At 41.0% G+C, this 23,648-nt stretch overlaps 1 protein-coding gene across 2 annotated transcripts in view; it reads right to left on the bottom strand.

Annotated features, from left to right (window-relative positions):
* The window catches only part of dennd4a (DENN/MADD domain containing 4A), a 26,421-nt gene extending 12,277 nt beyond the window's left edge, over window positions 1–14,144 (bottom strand). The window contains exons 1-15 of one of the 2 annotated variants that reach the window (XM_050073205.1): window positions 13,954–14,144; window positions 8,716–9,047; window positions 8,256–8,502; window positions 8,090–8,159; window positions 7,784–7,953; window positions 6,687–6,925; window positions 6,517–6,583; window positions 6,292–6,350; window positions 6,065–6,209; window positions 5,220–5,395; window positions 4,765–4,865; window positions 3,821–4,039; window positions 3,002–3,147; window positions 2,495–2,515; window positions 19–152 (exon numbers count right to left, since the gene is read on the bottom strand). In XM_050073205.1, coding sequence (XP_049929162.1) covers window positions 19–152; window positions 2,495–2,515; window positions 3,002–3,147; window positions 3,821–4,039; window positions 4,765–4,865; window positions 5,220–5,395; window positions 6,065–6,209; window positions 6,292–6,350; window positions 6,517–6,583; window positions 6,687–6,925; window positions 7,784–7,953; window positions 8,090–8,159; window positions 8,256–8,502; window positions 8,716–9,026 — 2,105 coding nt within the window. In that variant the 5' untranslated portion in view covers window positions 9,027–9,047; window positions 13,954–14,144. The remainder of the gene's footprint in view (window positions 1–18; window positions 153–2,494; window positions 2,516–3,001; window positions 3,148–3,820; window positions 4,040–4,764; window positions 4,866–5,219; window positions 5,396–6,064; window positions 6,210–6,291; window positions 6,351–6,516; window positions 6,584–6,686; window positions 6,926–7,783; window positions 7,954–8,089; window positions 8,160–8,255; window positions 8,503–8,715; window positions 9,048–13,953) is intronic. The other variant, XM_050073206.1, reaches the window with a different exon arrangement.
* Window positions 14,145–23,648: the final 9,504 nt, after the last annotated feature.

Here is a 23,648-nt window from a genome sequence, read left to right on the forward strand (position 1 = left end):
TGATCTGCAGTGTGGTACCTATAGCACAGAGGATGCTCTTCTCCCTTTGGTAGTGGAGGCAGCTCTGGAGGGTTGATATAGACCGTGTGCTCACTGCGGTGGGATTCATCCAGTTCGATCAGTCTGGTTTCCTCTGGCCGCTCACTGTCCATCTGGTTTTCAAGGGAAAAACACATTTGTCATTACTTTTCACTCTGGTCTTCATTTTTTTCTCTAAACATAAATCTATAGACGCTAATGCTGCCTCGGGGCTCATGGGCATCTGAAACTGTCTGAGTCCTCAGACCAGATCAGATATGAGGGTCAGTGAGGACAAACAGATGTCAGTAATGAGTCCATCTCCATCAGGAATATGGCCCTACTCCATCTACCAAAGGGCACTGCCAAGGCAAAGGCTTGATCCTATGAATCCTCCAAGACTAAATGAATCCAGGCTGCAGTGACCTGGACAAAATGGATGCCACGTTACTCCTGGGACATGAAACCATTAAACTGTACCGCTTTGGCAGCAATGCTCGATACTAAACTGCTACATTTTCTTCAGCTCAGAGCTGATTTGCTGCATGGAGAGACATGTGAGGATCTCCACTGTCTGAGAACAACAGCAGTATTCCTCTGTGCTGCATGGCAAAGTAAAGCCATGTTCTCTTCTAGGAGAAAATCACCACTGAATAGCTGTCTGGGAGATCATAAAAAGCCTGCTATGCTCATGTGCATTCACTTGGCTTATCGGAATCGATTACCAGCTTATCTCGGACATGAGCTTCACAAAAACGTTAATATTGTGGCAGCGGCTGAAGAGCTCCCCAGTGCTACTGCGTTACAGGGTTTGTTCCACTCAGTCAAGTAGATGATTCAGTCAACTAACTCTCACTGACCTATCTGCCCTCACTTCGATTCTGCTCAGTGTTTCTCTGCTTGTTGCCCTTCCTCTTACACCCAATAGGTCTTTCTCAATCACACACTCTTTGTCAAGCTCAGCAGCACTGACGCTGAATGAATCAATGCTTCCACTTCTCAATAATAACCGCAGCGACTGCACGTACAGGAGCTCCCACTGTTTATGCAGGATGTATGTGACTTCCTCATTGCACAAGTTTGCAAGCACAGAGGGTTTTTTTGGAGGAGAGGGCGATGTTTTGTCTTTTTTTGTGTTACAAAACATGCGTGGGCAGCTTGTGTTAATAAAAGCTGTCAAATCACTGAATGACTAACGCTCTTACTGACAACGAGCAGGATTCATCAACATCCTGTGGGATATTAACAACATAAAGCACAACGTATTGACAAAGGATAATCACACCTGCCTTCTTCTGTCATTCTTTTGTATTACATTCATAAAAATAGAATGATAGTAGACCAGATATTCCGATTTAAATCACTGTAGCAGGATGGCCATTTTTATTATGTTTTTATATGCCATTGCAACTGTTGTAGAAGGCTAACATGCGTCTGAGCAAACCAACTTGCAGTAACAACCGAATGAGCAGTGGAAAAGGATATTTTCAAATAAGCAATCCATTAAAATATTACTATAACTGTTTTGTTTTTTTTCTATTAATTGCATGTTTGTTAAAACATGACATAGGGTAGGTCTAGTTGCCTCAGAAGAACATGGGAGAGTCACTGTTCAGTGGACAGCTAAGAGGCAGCGACCAGATGGATAAACAGCATGCAGATCAGCATATTGTCACATCTAACTCTGTGAAAGGAGGGTTTATTTCGGCCAAACCAGAGCTGGTGATTGTTGGAACAGTGGATTAATTAACTAGATGACTAACAAGACTAACTGAGATGGTTTTGTCAGAATGAAGTGTGTTTTATGATGAGCTAACAGTTTATTGACAGGGAGAAAATGGTTGGCGTACTGTTGTGTTTCCCTGTTTAATAGGGAGAACAGATGTAAGAATAGGCCCAAACAAGGTTCTAAAACTAGTGAGTGTGACGCACTTTATGGCACCACTGACATGTCGTCACCATAACACCTGACAACAATCCCCATTTTCCTTAAACGACCACGGCAAACAGTTTAATGTCCGTTCTACTCTCATTCTATTTTTGCAATTATGTCAGGATAGTGCACAGTCACTGCAGTGAAAGGCAAGCACAAATACTTAATCTCACTATCTCAGCGTCCCATCACAGTCTCTCACAATTCTGCATAACCTCTTTGTGTGGTTCAATCTAATGGCACCTGGTTCAATAAAGCAGACTGCGGACACACACACTGACAGCTAATGCACTTCCTCACATTCAAGACCTCTCCTGCACTTTTAGCCGCACTCCCCTCACTTTGATTTATTCAGTACACACTCACACAAAACGCTCTGACCTGAGTCATGCGCAAAGAAACAATGGAAAACACTTTACTTTGGGGTCATACCTGATTCCACTACAGCTAAAAAAAGAAAATGAGTGCAAAAAAAAAAAAAAAACTAATTTACTCTCACAAACAAAAGAGGTTTAAACTACAAAACAAGCTCTGGTAGCTTACCTTGCCGCCAGTGGTGAATAGCTACCAGGCAGTTGCCAGTGATGACAAGCAGCGCAGCAGAAAAGACAAAAGGCAGAAAATCAGAGCAGAAGAAGAGGATGACAATAATAGAAATACCAAAAAAGAAGACAGGAAAGCACTTTTAAAAAGGACTGGAAGAACAGGGGACATTATAGATGCTAAAAGCTGATAGCACTGATGTTAATAAGCAGCTCAAGGGAGACAGAGTGTTAATTACTCTTTGTTTATTTATATTAGTCCCTGTTATTTGCTTATTAGCTCCTTCAAATTAAACCAAGACCCTAATAAGACATCTTAATTGAAAGGACAGCATGTGATTAATCTTCCCTCTAAATGCCTCAGCTTTGTTTCTTCTGCAAACGGGCGGAGGCCAGACTGAATACATTTATTGGAGCATTTGCTCCTACACAGCAAAATGATGCAGCTCTTCTGATGAATTGTCTCTGACACAGAAAATCCATAGTAAGGATTAGCTGCAAACCTCACCTTATCAACACACTCATCGAAGAAAGCCAGGCTGGCGTCTTTATCACTGACAAAGGAGCACTCCTCTATGAAACGGCTGAACATTTGAGTCTTGGTCATGAGGGAGTAAAACCTCTGGTGGGAGCGGTCTCTGCTTTTCAGGAAGCCTACAAAACAAAGCACATTATGTAATGACAAGCATGACAAGTGGGCATTAATATCAGATTATAAAACTGGACATTAACCTGTTTGAGGAATGAGAATGTTTGCGGGGTCAGCGTGTCGACTTAACCAACATTTACAGGAAATGAATACTGTTGTATGAGACAGTTTGTTCTCTGCTGCTCTGCTTGCATAAGAGCACACAGATGTGCAGGGACATTGTGCTATTAATCATAGCGCTGTCTGTGATTTGTCATCCAAGCCTAATTTCCAGTGAAGCTTAAGCTTAATCACCAGAGTCATTACAGCAGTAATTTAGGCCAAACTTTGATGCAGCAGCACTCAGATCTTAACCCCCTGACCTCCTATAGCACTGAATCACGTAAGGCACGGCAACAATAGCTTGTCAGGGTGTTTTTGTGACAGGCCTTTTTCTCAGCTGACATTTTGACTTGTCATAGTGGGAAAAGCACAGGTGAAATTGATAACATTAACGATGACTCAGCTCCATTAGGTGTATTGTGCAAGCCAGCAAGCACAATACCAAGGCCTCCCCTGAGTGGAATGCAGCTCTTATTAATACACCTGTGTCTTTCTTACAATGATACATCAAAATGTCTGCCGTGAAAAAGGTCTATTACACACAGTATAACATCACAGATGAAGACTCAAGTGTACCTTGGATGTCGAAGAGGGAGCTGGCATCGGTGGTCTTCTCAGAGGGGGCTTGGGTGATGGGCAGGAGGTAGGAGCGGTATCCTCGTAGGATGGCCGCCATGAAGCGCAGGAAGGCCTCCTGGATCTCCAGCTCCAGAGTGTGGAGACTCTTCCCACCGTTAAGCTCACTGTCAGTCACTGTGTGCTCCATCTGCACATCTTCACGGTTCAGCTGACCACCTGACAGCACACAATAGTAGATTATGTTAAATATATAAACACATAAACAAATATTTGCAAATTATTGTGAGTGCCAGAGAAAGGTTTGTAAGCATTTGTTATTTTTCTGGTATAGATGGGAAAGAAAACGCTAGCGTGGTTATGAAAAAAAAACCCTCCCTGGAACACTATTATAAACATCTAACAGCAAGCAATTAATTTCTGGGTGTTTTTTTGAATGCCTCAGTATTACCAGCCAAAAATAGACCACCTGACATTGCATCATTATATTTTCAATTCAGCTAAAATGGAGTGTGATAGGAGAAAACATCAAAGGTAAATGTTAATCTGTTGCAATCAAAGAGCTCCTTTCTAGGCTGGGATTTATTTTGCATCAATGTTTAACCATCACAAAGAAAAAAACATGACAGTGGAGGCAGACATTTCTGCAGCAGACAGACTCCAATAGATCTGATACATCATCGACCGAATCACAGTAAATTTGTAATCTAAGTATATGTAGATGAGCCAGGTTGAGCAGAAGTGGATACAGATTAAATTACACTTCCTTTCTCCTGGGATGCACTAAACATCGACCAACAAAGCTGGTTTCTTATAACACTGTAAGCATCCAATGAGTTTTCCTGTAAAATTGACTGTACACGCTGACTCAACAGAATCAAGCAGCTGACATCAATTATTCATGAAACCACAGATAAAATGACACAGCATCAAACTGGACTCACCCTCAGTGAGCTGCTGATAGAGCTTATTCAGGGTGTTCAGGAGATGTTTGCAGGCTCTCCTGGGCAAGATTTTCCACGTTAGAGCCTTCTTGTCGTCTTTTCTGAAAGCACACCATACGGTTTTCATTTACACGGGAGGACAGTCAAGAAACATTGCGAGGAGATACAAGGAGGGAGACAAATTCACTGACATCAGCACTGACAATTTAATCTCACCGCAGCTTTTGGGTTGATGAAGGAGACCCAAATGTGCTTTTATGTCAAGTAAAAATATTTCACATTCCAGCTCCTATCATTACATAAGAGGTTGAGTGATACCGATAACCTTGGGGAGAACTTTCACCGTTAGACCTACTAAAAGTTAAACCATTAGAATTTTTTATTTCTGAAGGGGGTGTCTTCGAGTTGAAGGTGGCCATCTATCACAGAGCGGTTGCAGTTAAAAGGCCACTTACTGGGAGATTGTGTTGGTGTCCAGATCCACACAGCTGATGTCAGCTGGGGGCACGTAGAGGTCAAAGTACCGGGAGTCCACACCCACGATGAAAGGACATGGTGCACTGAGGACACCGGCCAGAGCAAGAGGGCACAGGGGGATGTAGGGGCATGGCCAGTGGAAGGGAAAGATCATCTGAAAGGGAAGATCAATACATTATAATCGATATAGAGTCAGTGCAGAGATTTAAAGGAACAGTGTGTAAGATTTAGGGGGATTTTGTGGCATCTAGCGGTGAGGACTGAAGATTGCAACCAGCTGAAACTTCTCCTGGTTAGAATTCCTTTAGTGTTCATCGTTCAGGAAGTGAACCAAATTATCCACAGAGGTCTCTTCCTCTTCAAAACAAAGGGACCAGGTGATTTTTTTGTTTGCTTTGTCCATTCTGAGCTACGGTAGAAACATGCCGGTACAACCAGGTGATCTCTGTACATGCGGACCCACTCCCTATGTAGACATAAATGGCTCATTCTGAGATAACAAAAACTCACTTCTTATTTTCAGATGATTACACACTTCAGAAAACATGCCAATTATAGAACTATTATATTCTATTTCTGTCAATATATCCCCCTAAATCCCACACATTGAACCTTTAAACCGGGAGCTAGTCAGAAATAGTTCCTCCCATTTTCTGAGAACTCATTTAAAATACCAGAGGGTCCTCTTTGATGTGATTATAGGTAGTTGGTTCATTGACGCTGCAGCTCATCCACCATTGTAGCTATAATCACATTAAAGACCACCCTGTTTAGTGGTTTTATCAGGAACAGTGGAAAGGAAGGAAAAGAACAAAAGACTTACAGACACAAGGGCCTCTGTAACACTGGTGAGCACAGCTGGACGCAGGGAGTGAACCAGGATCTTGTGCTCTGTGACAGCCAGCACCAGCAGAGTGGCTGCATTCTTCGGGCCCAGATTCAGGAGTAACGTGGAGAGGCTTCCACCGCTGGACACACAAATGGACCAAATTAAGACTGAAGCAAATACAGCATGTCTTTATGTTTTGCATTTCACTGATGTGTCTCTACCTGAGAGGCAGCGGAGAGGACACAGGCTGGCTCAGTATCAGGCTGTCGTGCGGAGACAGCTGTGGAAGCAACACAGGAGAGCGTTAGAGCATTAGAGCGTCAGTGGGTGGAGGATTTAGCTCATGACTACAGCGTGGTTAAAGAAATTCCTGTCAAACCAAATAAAGCAGCCATGCAGAACTGAGGTCATTACTTCACTCATGAAATTTCACATTTTAAGCTTACCTGCACTAGGATGCGTGGTCTCTGAGTAGAGGGGAATGGCACATTTTGCATGAAGTGAGAGATGTGCCTGTGGGTAAAAAAAGAACCACTTAAAAAGGCAGTAAGGGCAAGACTAAGAATAGACTTTAAACTTTAAACCAGAGAGGATGGGTCTGTAAAACATTGCTAACTTTTCAATAGGCAGGGCATGCGGTCCAGAGATGGAGTATCGGTAGAGGAAAGTAAGAAAGCTTCTGAAGGACTGGAAGAAGGGCCAGTGGGAGAGCAGACAGATGCTCTTGTTGCTGTAAACACTCCTGGTCCCATCGGGTCCAAGATCAGAGCTTGGCAGGCCGAGCTGCGAGCGCTGACGCTCAGACAGGTTCTCCTCTGAGTAAGGCTCATAGAACTGGATGGCTGCTCCGTACACCTGCAAGCAAAAGGATCACAATATCAGTGTGATGATCTGCATAAAGAATATCCAGGAGTACACGCACAAACATCCTGAAGCAACTTAACAAAGACACAAAGCACAGTCATCCTTTGGAAGAACTTATTCAGGTAAGCTGTTGTGGCAGCTCCACTGGAGAATTTTCATCATAATAAATCAGCTAAATCACACTCAGTCCTTTGAAGTTGTTCCTCCCAAATAGATAAACAAATCATACCAGGCATAGAGTGCCAGGAGACTAGTCTGCAGACTAGAGGTTGCAGGCAAGGAGTGAGCACTGAGGCATTCAGCATTTAAAACTTATGCACCAGCCCAAGTGGCGCATGAGCTATCCATTATTCAAAAGATGAGCTGCAAAAAAAATCTTTTATGCTGCATTGCTTTCAAAGACTTAAAGCGTTTTAGTATTCCAAACACAGCCTTTGGACCATTTTTGATTCCAGTCAGAGTTTAGAGGTTGATTAAGATTGTCTGGTATTCCTAGAAAAACCACTGCAGTTCATCAACAAACTAATTCATAAGGGATCCTAAAGTACAGAGAGAGAGACAGAGGGGGGATAAAGATGGAGAGGCTGGCTGAAATTAGGCAATTAAGGGAGAATTTATGTATTTAAGGGCAGAAAACTGATGCCAACTTTGGGAGAACTGCCTAATTAATGATGATGTAAATGAAAGTTAGCAGGACTCTGAACAGAGTGGTGGTTTCCTTGGCAAAATCAGTGGGCATGCTGTAGGCTTGTTTGTGTTTTGCAAATGCACAAAAAGGCAAGTGATTATGAAAGATTATAAGAAACAACATGTTTTTTCTGTAAGGCTAATGTAAGGAAGGGGTTTTACCTTTTCTGCAGAGGCACCCGTCAGTACAAATGTGGAAAAAACAGGCAGGGAGTGTTTGGTGTGTGCCGGCCAGCACTCGACTGTTGCCCCCATAGGCAGGCAGAACATAGGCACAGACTCAGGCAGTGGGAAGGACTCGTAGTCCTCTTCAGGATACCTACACAGCAGACCTGCACAAATGCACACAAGCACAGTCGTTAATTTACGGTCACCTTGTTTGAAACTGACATCCCCTCAATCTGATTATGTATTTGAGCCTTCTGAATTTGGTTTAGCTCATAATAGAGATTCTGCACACCACTTTACCTGCTTTGTATGCGATTGTGTTTGTCTTAGCCAGAGACTTCTTATAACAAAGGTAGACTGAGGATCCCCACTGGAATATGAGAAGAGACATCACAGATCAGTCAAAACCTGCATTACTATACAGACACACTAGAAATATAACAGTGTTCTCAGAGCTCTTTCCCACCATGCTGCTGTTGAGATTCTTGTCCACCTTGCAGAAGGTGTGAGGGGGCGTCTCGCCCTTGCCGGGGATGATGACGCAGACATCAGTGACAGCCAGTGAGGTATGGGGTTGACTCTTCGGTGCACGGCGGTAGGTGATGTAGATGCGCTGGGATGACGAGTTGCTGATGTTGGCAGGGCGACCTGAGGGGGTGGTCTGGACGATGTGACATCCAGGCTTCAGCTTCTCTTTCCACTCATACAGAACCCTGAGACACAAGGCAGTGTTAAGTGGTGTGTATATGATCCTTTTGTAACAAGACTTTCTTGGGAAATATTACTGGAGTGCTCTGATAATGTATTCATTGAAGAGATGTCAGAGTAGAGGATGTGTTTAAGAGCAGATTATAGTGACCCAAGGCAGAGAAGTGATTAGTGGTGCTGGGTGAGTAAAGGGTCAGTGACTGAGGATTACTGCTTACCCAAGATCTGTCAGTGGAGGCTTATCTCTGCCTCGCTTGAAGCACAAGAATATCTGCGGGCCCCTGAGGCTGGCTCCATTGAGCTCTGCAGAGAGGCCTGAGGGGGTGCTTTCAACACAGGTGAACCCCGGGGGTACTTCTTCACCCAGGGAGCGAATCACCACTGCTACGTCGGTGATAGGGGCTTTTGGTTTCACAGACTTGGGACCGGCATCATCAAAGTGGAGCTCCTCCTCCAGAGGCTTGGATGAGTCGGTGAGGCCGGCAACCACAAAGTAGTCGGCTACACGAGGCCCTTTATCCTCCATCATTTCCCATTCCCACACTGTGGGCTGAAAAGAGAAGAGGACAGGGGGGAGGGCTTTCATTATGCATTTTAATCATATTGCTAAAAGCTTAAAAACAAGAGAAAATGGGCCTTTGCCACCAGGAAATGACCTGGCTGAGCAGAATATCCTGGCAAAAACAGCATCATCTTTAAAATCAGTCTCTGAGCACACTGTAATTATCGTCCCGCTGCTCCAATTGTTGCATTAAACACAGATTTACAGACTCCATGCAGCATGTAAAGTAGACATAACCTATATTACAAATGCATGCCATACTGAAGAAACAACAAAATATAATGAGAGCATCTGGAAGCATTTAGTGTGCATTCCTGTCTGCAAAAACACCATATTTCAACAAGAAATATGGGAGGGTTTAAGACCAATGACCTTGGTATATGCCATGACCGATTATGTAAAATAAAACACATGCCTTTGTAGAAAAAAAGAAAGAAAAATGTGCAGAGAGGAAAAGTACCAGAACTATAAGTGTGCATTGGGAAATGAAGACAGGGTGCACTGAAGTGCAGCAAAGAGCTTTTTCGGAGCTCTCAGCAAGGTAATATTCAGACGACATATATTCTGCGCTCAACAATGTCGTGTAAAAGAAAAGAATAGAGGGAGCGCCTGTGAGTCAGCTTGTTATAGCTTTATCACAAAGCATTGAGCCCTGGAAGCCCTCTCAGCACTGGGGCAGCTCATTGTGCTTCAGCTGAAGAGCCTGCTTTATCTCTCACAGCAGTTCCTCCACACTCGCTGGCAAACTGATAAACAGCTGCCTATTATTTCTCCCACTGGGATGCGAAGGAGTTAGCATAAAGTTAGTCGCCTCGTCTGCACTGGATGTATCACTACTAGGGACCATGGCACACAAGAAGCTGTGACCATATCTCACCCACTTAGGACTTTGGCTTCCACTGGCTTTAAAGCTAATGGATCTGTGTCCCATTCCCTCGTGTGGCCGAGTGATGGGGCAGAACGCTAAGCACTGCTTACAGGCTTAGGGCATGGAACGCACCACTAACACGAGAACATGGAAAAAGTGGGATGATCTATAGCAGCAAGCACGTTTCTGAGCCTACCAGAAACCATAAGACCATCCAAAAGAAATGCCCCACCAAAGTTCAGTCATATATATTTCCTGTTGCATAAGCTGTCTTTTTAAATTCTGACTCATCATCACAAGGTTGCTCATGGTCTTGCAGTGTTTTGGCCTCCATGTGTTTATGAGTGTTTTCCCGATTAGCTGGCGGCTGTTTTGTTGCCAGTTATTTGTGCTCTGCAGTGTTGAGCCTTGTGGGCATTGCCAATGACTCAGCATGCCAAACTGCAAGAAAAGTTTTCATCTTTTCCTAATTTCATTCAATACTGCATTTAATTAGATGACAAACTATGCATGTATATATTGCAGCTGCACTTACAAAAGACGGGACTTGTTTTTCTCATGCAGCTTTTGTTCACTGGGGTTTTCAAAATTGATTAAAATGATGGCATGAGCTGTAGAATCGAATTTGGAAAAACAAAAAGGTCCAGGAATTGAAACGCTTTCAAGATGTTGTTTTCACAATAGATGCACATTTAAAGTGGCTGCTTAGCTATGCTCTTTCTCCACATTGCTCCACTTGTTCCACTTTTCTAGCACTGTGACGAGTGGCACCAAAAAGCAAAACTTTTGCACGCTTCAGGGTCAACAGGGGCACAGGAGAAGACCATGGGCCTGACTATCATAGAACAAAGAACTCCTGAACACTGTGTGCTACACTTGCAATAATAGTACATTTAATCAGGATATCTTACAAGACAGTGGGAGAAATGGCTTGAATGGACCAATCAGATCTTATTGCAGACTGAGGTCACTCATTAAGACAAGTGTCACAATAATAATGTAGTACAGAATTGGCAATTATGATTTTGAGGCGGCATACTATCCAGAATCCCAACTGGTCCAGCCACAGCGTCCAGATTTCTCCTTAGTCATTAGTTCAAGGTCCACACAGTTGAGTATATTCAGTGGTATACTTGTGTTTGGCTACGTCATCAAGCTAGTTTGCGGTCTCGGTCAGGTTGCTGTTGATTAGTCACTCACTCTACAGCAGAAAATTACACTTCAAAAAAGCTCTCTGCTGAAAAGTACTGCACTTAAAAATAAAGGGTGTTTTTTTTCCACTTGTGGTCCATTCTGACTGCTCCCATGACCCCATTTTGGACCACAACCTACTAGTTGGGAACCACTTTGCTCGAATGTTAAGCTTCCACCAGGCTGCTCATAAACACAGTGATTATGATAAAGAATGAAAATCAAGAAGGATATTTTTTGTTATACGTTTACGATCCATATCATTTACTGACCTAACAGCCAAAGAAAGTTGATCATTTTTCAGTGGCTCCACCTCTTTTTTAACATGACACACACTTAAGCCAGTCCGTAAATCACCTGCTCTAAGTGGTGTTACGTGAATGTTCCTAAATATGTACAGCTGATGCCATGGCAGATGTGTCGTATAATACTTGGAAGGTTCTGGATTAAATATAAATGTAATCTCCAGTTCCAACCACAGTGCATCCACTGCGTCTATTCCTCCCACTCAACAGGACGTAGAGGCCTAAAATTATATCTAATCCTCACCATAGCAACAAGATTGAAAGTGAACGCTGAACTGAAAGACTGAACGTTTCTCACTCTGATGCTGAAACAAGTTGGAAACATTGCTCTAGTTGAATACAAGTCGGCTAATGGCCTGTGTCTGTACCACAGAAGTACTCTGTTCAGAGAGTGTCTGAGACAGAGTGTAAAATGTGAAACGAAAAATGAACTAAAGCTTTCGTTTTGTCTCTCATATTGTTTTCTTTTTGTTCTGACCTGGCAGCTCATCTCACAGTCTTTCCCTGGCAATGTGTTTGTGAATTTCCACTTTGTTTTCCATTAGTGTCTAAGGTTGATGTTACTGGGCAGGCCGCACTAGATTAGACGATTAGTTACGAGCCCTTTGCTGTCATGTGTTCTGTGCTTTGATTTGTTTGTTTGCACACAGTGTTGCATCACTTTGATTGTTCAGTACATCAGTCTAGAAAGACTTATAAAATCCTGTGAGACCTGCTTCAGTGGCAAAAAAAAGCCTATAAATAAACCTGGCTCCAATACACATGATATTTCATTTTCCACATAATTTCAACTCTCCTCCTACTACCTCACTTATTGCAGGCAATCCTGTGTTCGCCCAGGACTGGAAGTGAGTCACACACGGTCTCCCCAGAAACTGCAATTTTTTTCATTCACCACAGCTTTCTTCATAAAAGCCACACAAATAAGGACATAGCGGATTTCCTCTTCTTACTAGGGAACGGGCCAACTTCCCTGTTCACATCCACTATTGTTTTTATGAGTCAAGTCCAATCAACAGCTTCGCAGAAATGACAGATTTGTCAGAAATTTGTTTACCACTTGGGCAGCAGATTTTCCCCACACAGTCTGAGAACATCACACCTCACATTTTGTATCTGCTAGCCCCAGGACTTCATTTAAAATACTGCAATATGCCTTTATTGGGTGCACCATTGATAAAAACTGTTCATCACTTTATACTATTTTCCTTGGAGCTGTCATATTTGGTATGTAGGGAAACCTTTGAGTCTTGACTGTAATCTAAAACACACTTCTCTGGATTTTTATCACTACTTGTCCACACAGAACTAGTTTGTAAAGACAGGACTGCCAGGTGGAATTTTGACAAAATTACAAATAATGGTACAAATAATAGTTGTTTAAAACTTGAACTGTGACAGAATATGTCAAAATGCTGGCTGGAATAAGATTAAACACCATATTGGAGCTATGATGGGAGCTTTTATCATTTTTTCATCCACGCCGTTTGATATTTCTTGCAAGGAACATTTATTTTTCAACATTTTCCTCCTCACAGTAAGGCAGGATTTTGACATGAAACCGTCAAAAATAATTGACCCTCTCTCCACACTGCATGTTATTTTGTGATGTGAAATAAAGGCCTTTTGACTTTTGCTTTGAGCACCACAGTGTTGTTATAATTACGGCCCCAGAGACAGAGGCAGCCGCTGCTGGACAGTCAGTCTCAGGCTGTGCAAGGATTAGAGGGCTGTGTTAACAGCAGGAGGGCAGGGAGGATGGGCAGTCTGATCTGGGGAGGGAACCACCACAACATTTCACTCAGCATCTGTTCCCTCTTAGCCATGAAGACAACCCTCACCCTCATCAGCCATTTGCATTCCTTATGTTTGACAGGGGGGGACCCTGGCTGCTTGACGAGGAAACCACACACGCCCAAGATAAATAGAGCAGAAAGATGAAGGAGAAAAATACTCTGAGGTGGTGCTGGAAAAATACTAAGGAACCCTGCATGATAAGCTTGCAACGCTTGCATTTTGTGCATAGGGAATATTTGGTTTAGCTCACCACAAAGCCAGGATATGTTCCTTTGAAAAACACAACTGACCATAGCAACCACAATAGTACAGAGGGGGTTTCTCATATGCCCACACCACAAGGAGCCATCTTATGGAACATCTACTCGGGATGCAATAAAATAAGCCTCCATATGACTTCTTTGTAACCAATGGGCGCACTGTAAATACTGGGAATCACGCACAGGCTGCGATGCTCACTATAAAGCATTCAGTTACGCTTGTGATGCATCCAGCAAGACGACAATATTATTATATAACATATTATCCGTGTCGGTCAATTGTCCTAATAAACCACCCGACATCAAAATAACAGGTTACATCAAAGGTTTCCGTTTGTAGCGCTCACACACACAATCACGAATAAGATCACAACATATAAAAATAAAATAAACACGTGAAACAGCTGAATTATAAAAACTGGGTGTGTGGGCGTCGTTTGTTTTTATTCTCAATAAAAGAAGAATCTACTCACATCTCGATTGAAAGATGATCTGTCGAGTATGAGTCGAGACAAAAACCGAGATTTCTGTTGATTAGAAATATTATTCCTCAGTGCTGGCTCCGTCTGTTTGTTTTTATTTTACCTCTGTCTAAATTTGTTATTATAAAAAAATAATAATTCACACTGGGATGGACGAACCCGAATAGCCTGTGTAGTCCCGAGCAGCGCTTTATCCAGACCTGCGCGGCTCACGTGACTGATTACAACCATCGTTGACGTCACTGATGACACTGTTATCAACGTCTGAAGCTGTGAGGAAACAACATTTGGACTGATGTGCAAGTTTACACTGAAGTGCAGTAACTGAGCACAGGAAGAGTAAAAAGTAAAGCCTGTGGTAATAATAATAACACTTAAATATTATTGCTATTATTATTAATATAAATGTTATAAATTCCATCTTACTTGAGAATAACAATATTATCAGCATTTTATATTTAATTTGTTCAGCTGCCTGTTTAATTACATTTTCTTTGGCCATAGAAATGAAAATCTTTATACTAGGGCTGCAACTTATGTCTAATAATAACTTATAACTGATTAATCTGACAATTATTTTCGCACTTTTTGCTTTGTCTGTAAAATTCAAGCGTGAAATAGGCCTGTTATAATTTCCCACGGTCCAAAGTGATGTCTTCAAATGTCTTGTTTTGTTCAGCTGATGGTTCAAAACCAAAATTGTATTAAATTTACTTTCATCAGTGACAAAAAGAACCATATCCTCACATCTTAGAAGCTTTTTTAACATAAAAAACATGATTTTTCGGTTATCATAACAGTTATTGATCAATTTTCAATCATTTGTCTGATTAAGTGTTTCAGCTTTATTTTGAAGCCTTCTCCCTAACAAGTTCTGATTGGTTTTTGGTGACCTAATAATAAATAATACTGCAGTCAGACTATTAAATATCCCACCAAGTGTTACTTTGTTATTCTATAATGTAAACATGCCCAGATCACAAACTTCCCCTAAAGTTCCAGTAAAAGTAGAGGACATAAGCACAGTGTTTTCAATGGTAGCTAAGATACTGTTTGATTTAATAATAATAATAATATTGCTTATAATAAATGACTTAATATGATGGTGCCAGGGGTATATTATGGACCGAGCCTACCAGGCCAAGGTCCAGGGGCCTAAGGGCTCTGGAGTCCCCTCTGTCAGAGCCTCTGTGCGACGTTATCATTAACTTTGTATTCTTGTCAAAGACTTCAGTCATGATGTCAGTAGCAGAGTTCCTTTCTATCTATCTTTCTGCCCAAACAACATGCACATGCTTATTGTAATTGGTCTCCAAATCCCTGCTCTGGGACAATGAAGAAAGATTTATTATTGACATCTACAGTCTGCAAGTAGCAGAATCCTCCCGACATTACTGAAATGATTTAGTAATGTGGTGGTCTCATCTGTGAAATGTTAGAGGTACAGAGCATAAGAAATACAACTAAACTTTCACATAAACCTCTTTGTTAGTTGCAGTCAATAAACCCAGCATGACTCATGGTTGGATCGGTGCACAGTGCCTGTGGCCAGAGGCAACATGGCCTATTGTCTTGCCCTCTACTGCCCTTGTGTGGTGATCACCAAGACATACAGTTCTGATGAAATTTACAAATGACCATATTTGTATACCGGAAGATCGCAGACAGCTTGGAAGTAGTCCTGCTCTGTCTCCAGAGATTCTGCTGTGTCATCTCTAGTGCTGTGGTTATATTTTTATGATATGAAATCAGCATCATATTGACACTTCAGGTTTGTGGTCACGACAATCGCTAAGTAAAAGACAGAGATTTAAAGAGATGTAAGTGGAATGAATCTATGAATCATGCCCTCACTTTTCAAATTGTTCCATTTCAGCTGATAAGTTCTGGTTGAATAAAGAAAAGTATGAAAAATATGGGCCCAAGAAATTAACAGGAGAGTCTGAATGACAGCTTGAATACTCCAAATTGATTGCCTAGTCAGCAGCAACAGACAGTGTCTAGGCTTTTCCATTTGTCTGTGTGAGATTGAATCATACACAGATTGAAAGCCCCTGACTCGAGTCCATATCTGTGCAGAAAGAGAAATCATCATCTGAGGCTTACTCATCAGACAGAGATGTCACCTGGGATTTCAGATGCAAAGGTGTTCACAGGAAGTGAGACAAGGTGATAGACAGGTCCAATCTCTGACGCTACAAAGATTTATATGGGGTTTACACTATTTGCTCATCATGCGCAGGGGTGTGCTTTGCTTCTACTTTACAGAAATGTCCCAACATCCCACTTGATCTCACATCCAGTCAGACAGGCCTCCAAATCTACCTTGATAGTGGTGTCTGGAAAATGAAGTCATAAGTCATAAGTTTGTCTTGGGTGCATTGGTACAATAGACAAACAAGAAGGGACGGCAGAGGAGGTATCTGCACACCAATGTAACTGGGCTAGAAAGACACAAAGAGATCCACACTTGATAAATGCAAAAATTTATTTAAGATAGAAAAAGGTGCTCGAAGTGCAAAAAATGATAAAGAATGCAAAAAAAGAGGAGCAAATATTTCAGTCCTTGACTATCATCAGTGCTACTTACATGAGTGCTTCACAGAACAGATAAAGACACAGACAGATTACTTCTCAGTGTTAAATCGATCAGCTGGTGCCACTAATTAGATAAGAGCAACTCTGAGAAGCAGAAGCCTGACTACCAAATCACAATGACCTGTCATATGTCTCTATTAAAAACAACCTCAAACACCAATATATGATGGCAGACCGTTAGAAAATCCAAATGTGGAAATGGATATCTGTATCTTTTTGCTCCCGTGTATCATTTGTGATATTCCAAGACTTTTATGATTGTACCATTGCTTTAAATGCAAAACTATTGGGTCTGTGTGGTGAATCAGGTTCAGTTTTGACCAAGATAGCAATTCAGCAGAGGTCTCCAAATCTACCACAATAATGTTGTCTGAATAAACAAATAAATAAACTCAAGAAAGAAGCAATTTGTTTATTTGATATGTATGTCCATTAGCTGACAGCTGTCACGTTTGAATGGAGTGTTCTTCTCTTCCATTATGTCAAGATCAGAATGATTTTGTGCCAAAATAACAAATAATCTGCAACTAAAAGACATCACATTTCGGGTGACATCGTGATGTAATGCTTAGCACTGTCGCCACACAGCAAGAGGGTTCAGGATTCGAGCCCATCATCTACTTTGGGGCCTTCTGTGAGGATGTTCACCAGCTTCCTCCCACAGTCCAAAGACATGCAGGTTAATTGGTGACTCTAAATTGTCCATAGGTGTGAACATGAGTATGAATGGTTGTGAATGGATGTGTCAGCCTTGTGATAGTCTGGCGACCTGTCCAAGGTGTACCTTGCCTCTTTCACAATGTCAGCTGGAATAGGCTCCAGTCCCCCCTGTGACTCTGAAGCAGTTACACATAATGGATGGATAAAAATCACATTTGATATTACTGAAAAAGAGACCGCAGCTTAACTGAGAAGCTAGATAAATAATTTGAAGGTATATGAAAAATGAAGGGCTGCCTGCCTTTCTATACGACCTAAAAGACCAGTCTGTCTTACAACAATATTCACTTTACAGCATTCCCTCCTAAAGCACTTCCAGTGTAGGCGATGAGGGACAATTCTGTGCAAATGACGTGCAAAAGTACATTCAAAAGTCTATCTGAAGGTAATATAAAGTCAGACAAATCAGGTGGGAATGTTCCAGCGTTAAAGTCTTTTTCCTTCTTTGTGTTTCCCAGGACAGTTTTTCTTTGCCGAGCTGCACTGGAGGGGTAAAAACACAAAGAGGGAATTTTGTACCAAAAAGACTTAACTTGATTCGTCTCACTCTGACGATTGAAGCTTCATATTCACTTCACATAAACTTTTAAATACACTATCGCATGAAATGAGGGGTGTGTTTTGTCCCCCAGCACTTACACTAGAAGCAGGTTAATAAGAGAGCTCTAATGAAGAGGGGGAAAGATTACAGCAAGAAAAGGTGATTATACCAATATTTAGTCATTCATGATCTCTGACTTCCTATAGTAAGTGCAAAATATTCTGCATTGGTTTTGATCTAAAACATGAGCAATGACGTGACTACCCCTGCAGAAACATGAATATATGACACATCATTTGACTAGTTTTGATCTCGCTCAAGAGCTGGAGATCTTCTGTAGGCGTTTCACTCCATCACATAACAAGGAGGAGAATACAGATGAAGCCTCTGATGAAGGCTTGTCAATACTTGCGCTGTCAAAAAGGGGGAAACAATGCATCCATGGCAACAGCCCTTTTTGAAAATACAGAGTGCCAATTGCGAAGGAAAGAAGGACCAGTTAAAGAGGGTAATCTGAACAGTCCGAGCCTCCTTCTCAAACGTGACAGACGGAGAGAGGGAGTTTTTACAGGAACATCATCTTCTGTTCTCACACAGGATATTCACAAGGGGCTACATGGAAGAAGGAAGAACCAGTTGTGTTGGGGGTTATTCTGAGATTTAAAATCAGACCAATACTGGACCAGGGGTCTCATCTAAAAACACTGTGTACGCACAAAATCACGCCTGAAAGAGGCGTACGCCACTTCCCACGCAAAACTTGTGATCTATAAAAACAGACTTGATGGCGGAAACTTTTACTTATGCTTACTAACATGTTGGAGACATATTTTTGGTGCAAGCCATTTTTGGCTTTTGTCCATACGTACATTTTCAGTATGGATCCTACGCATTGTTTTATAAATGAGACCCCAGGGGCGTAAATATAGATAGTGCAGGCAGGGCGATTGCACTGGGGCACCTGTGGTGGAGGGGCCTGTGGAGAGAGCGGGCCCTTGCAAGTGATTCAGATCACCACCTTGGAAATAAACCTGTTTATTTTTGAATTTGAATTTTTAAATTTATTATTTATACTATTAAACCTATTCAATTAAATGATTAATTTCTAACTTTCTTTGATATTTTTGTCAGATACGCAGTGGTGATTGCTGGGTAACTTTATTTGTACAGTAAATACAATTTGTCATCTTTGAGGTGTGAGCCAACCTGTCATTAGTTATGATTTATATAACTCTATGAATTATACATAAAGATTTAGTCAATATCCTCGCTGAAAAATACAGATAAATAAACCTTATAATGGGGACTACACCATGAATCGTATGAGTCTATTGTTGATGGTAATGACATGGTCAAGAAGAATCAAAAAATGTCATTTAAACTGTTGAAATGAGCTCCAATAAAGCTGCTGAACATTTATCAGTTAGTCTGATGTGAGCAGCTGAAAATATCATATCATCATCACAAAATACAAAAGTGCTGACAACATACAAAAGTGCTGACAATATGTCATGCAGGCCGCACCAGCTTTATGATGGCTTAAAAGTTTTCAAGAGTGCATTATTTTTGAAAGTGTGACCGCAGTTGGTCTTGACCCAAGGGTCATATAAGACTGAGTCATGCAAGACTGGTGCACCGAGGAATTCACCATTTCATAAATAATAAAGCTAGTTTCATCCATAATATCAGCGTCCTTGCTGCTGCCCTCAAGTTTAATCTTGTGAAAACAAAGTCAGTTATTCAGTCATGCAGTCATAAAGTCATTTCAGCCTTCATCGCGAGTGCCCCTAAAATAAATTTTGAGTATACTACAGGCCTCTTTCTGTATATATTATAAATATTTTTCAATCAAACTTTGCTAAGTGTGTGAACTCTGTACATGTACCGAGAATATTTCTTAATTAAACGTTGGTATGTGTGAATTTACACCTTCTGTTACATGAGTTTTCTGCTCTCTTTTTATCTGCACTCCTTTAACTTGCAACTGCTGCACAGCAATTTAGCTCAGGATAGATTTTTATCTTGTTTTATATTACCCTGTGCATGAACTTGCTTTTGTGTTTGCACCAAAATAAATATGAGCATTACTCTTCTAAGTTTTGGCAGCCAGATATCAGAAATATCAGTCACTTAAAAAGTTTGAAAACAGCTGATTTTCACAATATAGGTCTCCCCAAAATTTGAAAACAGACTGCTCGATTCAGAGTCCAGAGTGCTAACTATTACACCATGAAACCACTACTTAAGTAATGTCAATCAAAACACACCACACCACAGACACACCATGTTCTATGATTTTAGGAGGCGATCATGGAGAGGCACCCATAAAGAAAGAAAACTCACTTGTACTGACTTGCCAATGGTTTGATTTCATTACCAACTCTTACACTCAGTCTGCCCCCTGGCGGTCAGTAGGGAGAACAGCAATGATTATCTCAACATATTTCCTTTTTCTTTTGTTTCAGTCCACTTATTTCCAGTAACTCTGTGCAGGACTTTTAATTGTATAATTAATGGAGGGTGTAATGATTAATGAACGCCATTCATTATAAGGAGTTTCATAACTCCTTATAATGAATGATATGTCATTAAGGGCTACAGCCTGTACAGTGAGCTTTACCTGATGATGACTAAATTTAGACTGTATTAATAATATGACTTGGTACAGGATAAACTTTGGCCTACAAAGTGGGCGAACAAGTCAAACTCAAATGAGCCAAATAAGCATTCAGTTGGTCTGTATCAGGTAATGTTGCTGATTAAAATTTAAAAAGGAACATTTAGTTTGTACAAACTGAGTCTATGCCCTGCTCTTCAAAAAGGACGGCTACGCCTCTGTGAATTAATCATCAGTCTCTCCCTGAAAACTTCACCTCAGTAACTTGGCCCACCACTGTGAGTTTATAAATAGGAGATGACATTGCTAAATTCCTCCAAAACTTGTGACAAGCTAAGTATTAATCAGATTTTTTAACATGTAAAACACCACTCATTATCAATTTTAAAAGAGGCTTTTCAGATAAATGTCTGTCTCAGCTTTGAACTAATGTGGAAACTGACCTCTGTAATTAGTCTGATTTAGACAAATCTTTTCTTCATAAAACTGCTCCATACGTGCTTTGTTAGAGGGCTGATTATTATGTGTGTCAAGGTACATTTTGATGTGAATATGGGAGCAGTTATAGACACAGGAGAAGTGAAAATGATCAGCCTGACTGGGATGAATACTGATTATGCATTAAGAGTGGCTAAGTAAAGATCCGGCTCTGGTGTGATGGATCCTCACAGTTCCTGTAGCGGGACGTGACCGCAATAAAGATCTGCAGCTGAGCTCTGCTATGGACTCATCCACAGCAAAGTGCAGTCAAAAGGTACATGTTTAAATAAAAGCACTGTTAAACTAAACACTGATTAAACCCCTGATGACAGTAATGCATCTGGAAAATATAAACTTTAACAGGGTTAGTCATGTGTCAGTCATTTTAAAAAACATTTTGTCTTCATTTTTCCTCACCCCACATAATTCTACCATCCCCCGGCTCTAAACAGTCGATGTCAGACTGAAGTGAAAGTGACAGGTTACCCAGCAGCAGTGTGGTCAGCATCCAGGTGCAGCCTCTTGAGGATAAACCAAAGGTGCAACTCTGTCAGAGCATTTAGAGGTATAGCCTCTTCCCAGTGGCAGCCTCTGTGAAAAACAGCTTCGGCTGAAAGATATAGCTGACAGGCTGACTGCAGCAGAAAGGATTATGCCCAGGGCCTGCATTAGTAAGGGAAAGTCCCCGCAGTTCTTCTTTGCCTCGGCAATATTTTACAACATTTTAATAATCAGCCTGGAGACAGTCCTACTTTGAATTGATACATTGTGCAGGTTGTTTTCATTCAGTGTGTTGCACCTCTGCTGTATGAACCCATCGAATCATATTTTCATATGAGACCAAGTCTCTTCAGGACTTGGTCTGATCAGAAACCAGGAAACTTTGTGCTAATGTTGATTATTGTGCTTCAGATTGATACTACAGTTTGGTAGACATTTATATGGTAAAGACTTTAAGCACTTATTTCCATGCAAACCATTCAAATACATACTGATTTATTTTATGTACATATATCTAGTACTGTGCATACAGCACTAAAATTCAGAGTGTTGCAGTAAAGTCACACAACTTATTTCCATTGTGGGTCCTGAAGTCTAGGCAGGGAGGCAGGCAGGCAGGAAAAGCGAATGACATGTTGGCTATAAGCTATTAATATCCAATTTTACACTAATACAACTAATAAAAACACAGTCATAAAAGACAGACAATAAAAAAACACTCAAATTTGGAAACCAGACCAAAATCTTTAAACTGTTCTGTAAAGGATGTTTCACTATATACTGGCTACTCAGCATTCAGTTTTAGGGTTAAAAAAAAAAAAGAAAATCAGAAAATGAGCAGATTTAATTTCATTTGGGATTTTATTCCACTCCTCCCGCTCTGTGTAGAGGAATATGCTTCTCCCTGTTTAACTTTTTACACTGGGTTGTTTCAGATAATATACACTAGGCCTCGTATTCAGGACAACAGAGTCATGAACACACTGAAAATGGACACAGACCTTGTAAAATCTTAAATACTAATATTGATAATACATTTTAGCTTTGAATTCTGATGCAGAATAGCCACCGCTTCACCCAGCTCGGTCTTGGCAAGGTGCTGGAAACACAAATAAGTCCAGATTGGTAGAAAAAGATTCCCACACACTTACATCTATGCAGTATTTCACTTTATTGTTGAGCTAGATTATTAGACCTTCATCAGAGCAGACATGAGGCAACAATGGACAAGCTGGTGAAAATAACCAATCTCAGTCTAATCACTGGCTGTATGCAATACACCTGTGTGCTGCCTTCAACAGGGGGCCACGTCAACTCCTTAAAATGGACTGGGCTAATACAAGTTCTTGGACTCATATTAAGAATGACCTTTAGTTAATTCTGGGCTTTTTAAGCTTATTTTTTATATCATATATATAAATAAATACTTGTTTGGGAATTTAACACATACCAACTTCCACTTTTAAAAATCCTCTTGAAAGAATGAGGGTTTATTGATATGTAAATTGCAGATTCACACTGTTTGCTGTGCTACTTTATGTGTGTGGATGTGGGGTTCACTTTTCTTATTTCTTACAGTTGAAGTTTCTCCTATTTTACGTGTTATATTGTCCCGTACATGTCACTTGTTGCTTTGAGTATTTCACTGTAAAAGCAAGTTGAGTTTATTTGATGAAATGTGCTGAGTTGTCTTGCCTCATTACGGCGATGGTTCGGTATGTAAATAGTGAGTTAATTAAGTGAAAATATGTGACAAACTGTAGAACTTCAGTATTCGAGACATCACACTGAAATGAGAGCGTAAACAGAAGGAAGGGTTTTTTTCTACTTTGAGGATTAATTTTGTACCTAAAATGTAAATGTGCAAGAAAAGAAAACAAGTCCTTCCTCTGCAACAGTTGATGCTGTTAAATTAGAAAGGATGGAGAGTGGTCGTGTTCAGACGTTGATGTGTCTGTGGAAATCTATTAATCTAATGTGCTTTGCATTGAACCTCAGTCCATAATGATTGGTCCAGAATGGCTGAGAAGTGTCAATAACTCAGAAATCTCTCATTTTCCTGTCACAGTGACTCAGTTGAAAGGCAGCAGCGCCTGCATTTAAACACAAGTGGTAGTTTTAGCACCTTTTTAGTAAAAGGTTGCACTGGAAGACATTTGGTTTTCACACAGTTTGAGCTTTTCGCCTTCCAGTGTCTGCCCTGCACTCCATCTGACATCGAATAATAAG

This window comes from Epinephelus moara, chromosome 20 (assembly GCF_006386435.1).
Source record: "Epinephelus moara isolate mb chromosome 20, YSFRI_EMoa_1.0, whole genome shotgun sequence".
Classification (NCBI taxonomy): Eukaryota; Metazoa; Chordata; class Actinopteri; order Perciformes; family Serranidae; genus Epinephelus; species Epinephelus moara.